The sequence below is a fragment of the Austrofundulus limnaeus genome, unplaced genomic scaffold (genome assembly GCF_001266775.1).
Source record: "Austrofundulus limnaeus strain Quisiro unplaced genomic scaffold, Austrofundulus_limnaeus-1.0 Scaffold26, whole genome shotgun sequence".
NCBI classification, from domain to species: Eukaryota; Metazoa; Chordata; class Actinopteri; order Cyprinodontiformes; family Rivulidae; genus Austrofundulus; species Austrofundulus limnaeus.
In genome coordinates, this window is record NW_013952428.1 from 882,612 (window position 1) to 891,924 (window position 9,313).

At 37.9% G+C, this 9,313-nt stretch overlaps 1 protein-coding gene across 1 annotated transcript in view; it reads left to right on the forward strand.

Moving 5' to 3' along the window:
* The window catches only part of tars2 (threonyl-tRNA synthetase 2, mitochondrial), a gene marked incomplete at its 5' end in the record, with an annotated part of 22,948 nt that overhangs the window by 1,518 nt on the left and 12,117 nt on the right, over positions 1 to 9,313 (forward strand). Inside the window, 8 exon segments of the mRNA XM_014004703.1 lie at positions 2,562 to 2,740; positions 2,823 to 2,937; positions 3,045 to 3,166; positions 4,993 to 5,101; positions 6,397 to 6,461; positions 8,262 to 8,340; positions 8,861 to 9,007; positions 9,094 to 9,192. Of these exon segments, the coding sequence (XP_013860157.1) occupies positions 2,562 to 2,740; positions 2,823 to 2,937; positions 3,045 to 3,166; positions 4,993 to 5,101; positions 6,397 to 6,461; positions 8,262 to 8,340; positions 8,861 to 9,007; positions 9,094 to 9,192 (915 nt within the window).

Here is a 9,313-nt window from a genome sequence, read left to right on the forward strand (position 1 = left end):
ATCCTCACTCTGTCATCCTCACTCTGTCATCTCTGTCATCCTCACTCTGTCATCCTCACTCTGTCATCACTCACTGTCATCCTCACTCTGTCATCACTCACTGTCATCCTCACTCTGTCATCACTCACTGTCATCCTCACTCTGTCATCCTCACTCTGTCATCTCTGTCATCCTCACTCTGTCATCCTCACTCTGTCATCACTCACTGTCATCCTCACTGTCATCACTCACTGTCATCCTCACTCTGTCATCTCTGTCATCCTCACTCTGTCATCACTAACTGTCATCTTCACTCTGTCATCCTCACTCTGTCATCACTCACTGCCTCCCTGTGTGTGTAGATCAGGGCTCTGCAACCTTTACAATCCAAAGAGCCATTTCTGCTCCTCAGCTCACAAACAAAATGTGTCCCAAGCTGCACCATGTGCCATAACTGGTTATCAACCGGTGGCCCGTGGGCCACTTCAAGTTGTTTGAAGGAGGGCTTTCCCGGCCGGGGGGCACATCAAAAAACTAAAAGTATATAGTGATTTTTAACATTTACTATTTTTATGCTTTAATATATTCATGTAAACAAGGTAAATACTTTAGTTTATAACAACTTTAAGTTAAACTATGCAGGATTATTATTTTTATTATTGTCTAGTCTTAAAGGTTAACCTGATTGATTATTTATTTTGATGCTTTGAAGTGGCCAACGGTAGCATGATCTAATCAACGTGTTTCACTCTTTGTTTTAGAGTCATTCAGTGTGTTTTTGCAAACAAAATGTCAGGAAATCTGCTGAAGCTAGCCTTTTCTGTTGTTAGTATAAAACAAAACAAAAAAATAGTGTTAGCTTTGATCAAATCTTCGACGAGCCGCTGCAGAGGGACCATAGAGCCACACGTGGCCCCAGAGCCGCAGGTTGCAGACCCCTGGTCTAGATGCATCCAAATATCTCTTTTTGTCTTTTTCCTGGCAGCTGCACCTCTAACATCCTTCTACCAACATGTCCCTCTGAGACATGTCCCCCTGAGACTTGTCCCCCTGAGACATGTCCCTCTGAGACTTGTCCCCCTGAGACTTGTCCCCCTGAGACATGTCCCTCTGAGACTTGTCCCCCTGAGACATGTCCCCCTGAGACATGTCCACACGTCTCAGTCTGGCCTCTAACTTCATCTATCTTCTAATCAGTTATTTCACATAATGTTTCTTTAACAGGAAAATAGAAAATAACTAAACTACTCAAATCTTGTCTGAATCATATGTGGTTGGAGGGAACTACTTTTTCTTCCACTTGGGTAATGCATGCGCACAGTGGCCTGTGCTCAGTCACACTCGGTCTGTAGATGTACGGCAGGTGATTTTAACATAAAATCTGCTGCTTCTGACCATAATTAGATTCTAGTTCCCAAACTCTTTCATGCCATGGCCCCCCAAACAGGATTAGCTCTGGCCTGGGACCTTCTTGCAAAACCACAAACAATTGAAAATATACGAAGTAACAACTTTTAGACTGTTTTCTCTCACTTTTCAAAAATTATATTTATTTAGAATAAGAATTGTGTAAACAAATATAAGGTTAGGATTAGAAAGACTTTTAAATTAAATAAATTATGTCATGTATTATTTATAAAGCGGTTATTTGAAAAACACTGCTTTACCAGACAGATTATGTGTGTAATCACAAAGTATCAGTATCGCTGATACCGGCCAAATTTTACTCGGTATCGGGGAAAAAATAGTCCGTATTGAACATCACTGATACAGACTGACATAAATTAATATTTTTACACAGTTAATTACTGAAAACTAGTAGCTGATTAACTTCAGGGTGTTACCGCTCTCCGGGTGTCTTTTGCTGTATTATTTTCCCATTTTGCTAATGAATAACCTGCTTTCAGGAAAACGTGGTTCTATTAGATACATGCTCATTTTTAGAAATAAAAATTATTATTTTGTTTGATGACACTTAACTCTGACTTATAAATCACCAAAGCAATGCTTCATACAAATACTTCTTTTTGTTCTCCACTTCAGAGTTTTTAAGCTTACTCGCTAAATACCATAATTGTGTACAAGAACTGTGTATAAGTGTGAAAAACCTTACATGGTAATATAATATAAGGTGGTTATTACATACCTAATAGTCTTAATAAAAGTATTATGGTGAAACTGTTACTCACCTGTTCAGAGTAGACCTGTAAAGGACTGGATTTCCACCTCTACACTTGAGTTTCACCTCACTGATTTAACTTTTTTTACATCATTTACGTGTTTTAGTTGCATCATATGAGAAGTTAATAAAATTTGGAAAAAACAAAAAGCTAAATAATTTGGTGAAAGTGGTAAAAGTTGATAGATTGATGAAATTACATTAAAGAACACACAGTCAAGAGACACACATGACAAAAACATGGGGAAACAAGTGATCAGGTCATGCTCAGAACGTTTTTATTCGAAAATGTTTTATTCACAAAAATTAGTTGCGTTTAGTATTTTTATTCAGAACTGTTTTTAAAAATTTTTTTTTAAATTTTACTTCATTTTTGACTATTTTCTCTCACTTCCCTCCCCAGATTCAGTCGTCTCCAGCTCTAAGTCAGCGGCTGCAGGTCTTTGAGTCTCTCAGGGAGAAGCAAGAAAAGGGTAAAGGAGCGACAGAGAGAGCCCTCGCCGTCCGCCTGGTCGACGGTGACCTCGCTGTGAAGGGAACAGCCGGCGTCACCACGCCTCTGTCTGTAGCACAGAGTCTGAGGTAATCTCACCGGAGAGCCCGCCAGGTTTTCATGTGTCGCATCTCTGCAGGCGTAGCAGCGTTGACGCATGTGTCGCTGCAGGCTGAAAGGAGGCCTGGTGAGCAGGGTTAATGGGGAGCTGTGGGAGCTGGGGCGCCCTCTGGAGGCTGACTGTGAACTGCAGCTGCTGGGGTTTGACACAGCTGAAGGAAAACAGGTGAATAACTGACTGAGGCCGTTATATTTACTCCTAAAGGTTATTTTACCCTAATTTCTGTAGCATTTCTCTGGAGCTTCATGCCTTATTTATGCTGTGATTTTCAGGCAGCGTGGAGGACAGGAGCGTGTGTCCTCGGTGGTGTGTTGGAGGCTGTGTTCGGTGCTGAGGTGTGCAGAGAAGGAGCATCAGAGTTCGGACTTTTCTGTGACCACGTATTGAGCAACAGGTGAAGTTTTCCATCAAAATAGACACGTCGTTAACCTGAACCAAATTATTTGATGGTAATTATACATTAGGGGAGACCGGGGACAGTTGCAACACTGTTTGGAGGTGTTTACAACATATTATTAATACAATATATTTCACTGTAAATAAAATTTTTATATTTATATTATTGCTAAATTAATAAAAACTAAGTTATAATGATATTATAGTGTTATTTATTTATTCTTTTTGATCAAATGATGAATATAGATTAGTCTTGATGAGTAGATTTTATATACAGATGTCGAAGACTCTGATATAAATACAGTTGACTTTTAGAGACAAGGATAATAGATCAGTTTGTGAGACAATTAACTTTAGTTTTGTCTATTGTCACTGTACGCCTACATTATGTAACATTTACATTAAACAAACTGGGATTTTAAAACCATTGTTGAAAACAACAACTGTAGAAAATACATCTTAAACACTTTTATGTTTTAAACTATAAAACTGTCATGAATACACAACACCCTTTTTAAGTGTAAACTTAATTTCAACATGTTAATCTCATCTGTATGTGCTCTGTTTTATATGGATTTATCGTATGGGGACAGTTACAACAACTGTTACAACTGTCCCCATTCCTGTCAGCCATGATAAAACCTCATGTGTTAGCTAAATAAGCTCATCTGGATACATGTTAACTAGATTAGTTAAAAGTCAACAGATCACTTGTTTAAACCAGAGAAGTTTGAGCTGGATCACAAAAACTGTTTTTTTTTTCCAAATAAATCCTGGATCAGTTTTTGAATCTGTTGACTTTTTCTTTACAAGGTGGGACATCTAACTGAGCATGTACAGTGTGAGTGTCATCACTCTACACTGTTTCTGTTTGGAGAAAAATGACATGTTGCAACCGTCCCTTGTTGCTACTGTCCCCGGTCTCCCTACTGCATTTATTTTAGCCACTATTACCTACTTATGTTATTGTGAGTGTTTCACAGCGTTCACACCATTGAGATCATTTTTTCTTCTGTACATTTTTTTTTTGCCTGTTTCTCGTTCCACAATTTTTTTCCTATTTCAACAAAACGTTCAGCTCATTCAGGACATTGCGGCTATGACTTTTTGTATTTCTATTATTTATACTTTTGTTTAGATATTTCACTTTTTTAGCCACTTTTTGCCTTTGAAAATGAATGGAGTTGTTTTCAGCAACCTTAAATATTTTTAAATCTTTACAGCACCTTACATATTGTGTTCTGCTTATGTTCTTTTAACTTCCTTGTGCTAACTTTAGCTTTTTTCTGCTATTTCAGCTAAAATTCTACATATTTCTGCTATTCATCTATTTTCTACTTTTTTATAATTCTTTCTTCTACTTTGTGCTGTTAATGCTTCTTACAGATGCTTTCTGCTATATTCAGCTATTTGCTTCAATTTTAGCTAATGTTCAGCTGTTATTTGCTAAATTCAACTTTTTTTAAGCTAAAAACATATTTTTGTAGCTGTTACAACTTATTTCTGCTACGGTCAGCAAACTTTTGCTTCTTATGCTTCCTTAAGCTGTTTGAAACATTTCCAGCTATTTTTTAGCTGTTTTACAAAAAACGTCTGCTGTTTTAGCTTTTTTTTTTACTACAAATTATCACTTTTTATTAATTTTATGCAGTTTTCTTCTACTAATTCACTTTTGAATTCATTTTGTTCAACTCACTGAAGTAAAGCTGAGCGTCCAAATGTCAGTTGCATGTGAAATGGTTTGTTCAGAACTGATTGTAGTTACAAACAGAATCAAACCTAAGAAAAATCTCGTCCTAACTGTAAATGTGTCTCGGCCCACAGCTCCTTGTCTCTGAGTGAGGTGGAGGAGAGGTGTAAGGAGGCTGCAGCTCTCAAACTTCCTTTGATCAGACTGGAAGTGAAGTCAGAGGAGCTCAGAGAACTTTTCCAGGTCAGTGGCATTTTGTTGTGTTTTTGTGTCATCTAACACTAACACTTGTCTGTACAACAAACATGTGAGCTGTGAACCAAAGAGTAGATATCACAGTAAAGGCAACGGCTGCAATAGTTCATTGTGATCATTGGATTTGATGAAAATACAATGAATAAATCCCTCATCTGTGTGCCCCTTAAAGAAAATGTCTGAAATGTAATTATAAAGTATGTTTTGTAGCACATTTCTGAGCAGTTCTAACAACTTAAACCTAGTGTCTTGAGACACAGCCAGAGTATTTTTTTTAGCTTTACATACAGTATAAGGTAGAAAATTTCAGTGCCTTTTAAATTCAGTTTATGATTTTACATAAAATTCTGTCATATGTGTTACGGCCACTTATCGTGCAATAAAACAACCAGTATAAAAGAGACAATATTTATTGTTACAAAATAAGAGGATGTGTATTTGCAAAAAAAAAAACAATAGATAAACAAAATAAATGAAAAACAATAGAAAAAGAAAATCAAACTCTAAAAGGACAGCAGGGTGCAGCGACAACTGCAAAAAACAAAAATTACCAAACGCCTATTAAATCTTTACAATAAAAACCATTCAATTCAGTTAAAAAATATACAAAGCCTACCTGCAGCGTCGACCAACCACACGCCCAGGTAGCAATCGTCAGATCAAAACATGAAGTGTGGCCCTATATAAAAACACCACACAAACACTGACTTACTATAATCAAATTAAAAGAGTTTTTTCTTTACAACAAAAAACAAACACACAAACCTGATCACAAACAGTGGAATGCGTGGGGCAACACACCTGGTCGAACACCGGAGATTGACAAATTGGCCACCAGCCGGACAGCCTCCCTTTTATGGGAGCTCAAAATGTGGAGGAAGTGACCCATTCCACATCCATATGTTTTTTTTTTTAATCTTTGTAAAGAATTGTAAAATTATTTTTCAAGTGCAAATATAATAATACTCCTAACTATTAAATTTGCAAGTTTACACAAAATGCTAATATAAATTGTAAAATCACAGCAAGTGTTTGTAGTTGGATGTTGAAAATTAGACATAAATTCTCAGAAAAATCATAAATTTTTGGTCTGAAGATGTATAGGAAACCTGTATTTGCAGCAACTTCCTGATATTACATAGTTAATGATGCGTTAGAGATATTTCCAGTCCTTGTGTATTGTATGTTCATTCTGAATTCTACTTATTGTGGCTGATAACTTGTGTAGTCAAACTGCCTTTTTATTGATATATTTTTATGATTTGTGTGTGTTTGTGTTTCAGGACAGTAAGCTGAGGCTGCAGTTTGTTGAAGAACAGATGAACGGCTCCACTGTTAACGTGTACAGGTTTGTGTGCATACTCACAAACCTAACCTAGCCTCCTGAGACCCTGCGTCCTCATACGAGGACATTGCATTTTTGCTTTTCAGTATCCTATTTCATGATTTTCCAGCTTTGACCCATTGGGCTCATTATTGACATTACCTGCATCATAGACACTCAGTGAAAACAAGATGGAGGGAAAGAGCTCCTACAGCAACTCTTGTCAGAAAAATGGGCAAGGTAAAAATCCAAATCATGCATCATGCTTGAACCCAGTGTATTTAAATATAGTTAGCTTCATAAAGCATGCAAATTTGATACATTTTTTTGATTGTAGCAAAATGCAATGTTGGTAAAGATTAAGTCTTCAAGTCGTCAAGTGAGAGTTCATTAGCAAAGTCAATGACATCATCACTATGACAGTAAAAGAGGTGAGAGCTTTGCAACAAACACCATGACAAGGTCACTATGACTGCCAATCAGCTGAAAGCTCTATAACAAAGTCAATGACATCATCACTATGACAGCCAATCAGGGAGAGTTCATTAGCAAAGTCTATAGCATCATCACTATGACAGCCAATCAGGTGATAGCTCATTACCAACATTTATGACATCATCACTATGACTGAAAATCAATTGACAGTTCATTAACAAAGTTAACACTATGAAAGTAAAACAGGTGAGAGCTCAGTAACAGTCTATGACAACATCACTATAACTGCCAATCAAATGAGAGCTCATCATCACTGTCTATGACATCATCACTATGACTGCCAATCAAGTGTAAGGTATTTAACAAAGTTCATGACATTATAACTATGACAGTAAAACATGTGAAAGTTCAGCAACAAAGTCTATGAGATCATCATTATGACAGCCAATCAGGTGAGAGTTCAGTAACAGTCTATGACATCATCAATGTGACAGCAAAGCATGTGAGCTCATTACCAACTATGACATCATAACTGTGACTGCCTATCAAGTGAGAGCACATTAACAAAGTCCATGACATCATCACTTTGACAGTAAAATAGGTGAGAGCCAAGTAACAATGTCCATGACATCATCACTATGACAGTAAAATAGGTGAGAGCCAAGTAACAATGTCCATGACATCATCACTATAACTGTCAATCAAGTGACAGCTCGTTCATAAAGTCTATGACATCACTATGGCAGTAAAACAGGTGAGAGCACAATACCAGTCCATGACATCATCACTATGACAGCTAATCAGGTGAAAGCCAAGTAACAAAGTCTATGACATCATCACTATAACTGCCAATCAAGTGAGAGCTCATTCTCAAAGTCTATGACATCATCACTATGACAGTAAAACAGGTGAGAGCACAATACCAGTCTATGACATCATAACTGTGGCAGCCAATCATGTGAGAGCACATTAACAAAGTCTGACATCATCACTATGATAGTAAAGAGCAAATCTTTCCCACTAAATTGGTGTTCAGAGGATTAATCGTCAAATTAATCGTTATCAGTTAAATACCACAATTAATCGTGATTAATTTTTTTTGCCAATATTTCCCAACCCTACCCATAGGTAAGAAAAACATCCAAAAATATAAAATAAATACATATATACATTTAACAATTGTATTCATGCCCACCTCCACCCCACTTTCCAACACATATATAGATATTATACTTATTAGGTTCTACTAATCCTACATATGCTAGAGAAATGACAAAACATCAAAGAAAGGCTTAGGTCTCAGGAGGCGGGACTTGTCTCCCAGTGTCTTTGAAACGCCATAAAAAAAATAAAGCAGTGTGTGTTTTCTCGTGTGTGTGTGTGTCTCAGGTGTGGAGACAGTATAGCAGTGTGTAACGGCCCCCTCCTCCCTCACACAGGCTTCCTGAAGGTCTTCAAGATGCTGCAGGTGTGTGGATGTTTTAGCTCCTCCCATCTTATCTTTTTGCTCTTCTTTCCTCTTTTCTTTTCTTTTCTTTTCTTTTCTTTTCTTTTCTTTTCTTTTCTTTTCTTTTCTTTTCTTTTCTTTTCTTTTCTTCTCTTTTAATTCTACACAGCTGCTCTACAACTGATCTCTGTTTCTCTGAGCCACACACTGTAATCAAACAGACCACGTAACCTCATCATTACGACTGTTTCTTTTGGACCGATACGGGACACAGAAGTGGAATTTTCCTGGTCATTATTGATCCAGGGAGCTGTTTCCTGACTGGGCAGAGTGAAATTCCACCACAGCACGGGGCTGGAAATGTTGTTGGCAGGATGTTGTGTTTGCCAGAGGCTGTATTTCTGTTCCAGGCTCCTGCTAACACAATGTCATCCATCAGTTGGCAGTTTTCTCTCTTTGCCTGGCTCTTTCCGTTTCTCTTTTACCACCTGTTTGTTCCCTCGTTATTTTTTCTCTCCTCACCATCCTGTCCGCTCCGCAGCTGTCCGCCGTCGCTCCGACCAATCAGAAGGAGCCCTCAGCTTTAACGCGACTGTCGGGCGTGGCGTTTCCAGGAGAGAAGGACAGGGAGAAGTGGGAGAGGGAGCAGGAGGAGGCGAGGAGGAGAGATCACAGGCGCATAGGAACAGTAAGAAGGGAAACTATTTTAGAAGAGAACATCTGAAGAAAATACAAAATAAAAACAAGTTAGCACATCTGAATGTTTGTCCACAGGAGCAGGAGCTGTTCTTCTTTGATAAAGTCAGCCCAGGCAGCTGCTTCTTCCTCCCTAAAGGAGCCCACATCTACAACACCCTCACTGACTTCATTAAGGTGCATTTATTTTAAACTGATTATTACTCTAAACACCTTTTTCTACCAGCTGAACTGAAGATGTAATCCTGCATTTTTATCAAACCAGCTTCAACTTCTTGGTTCTTTGAGCCTCTTGACT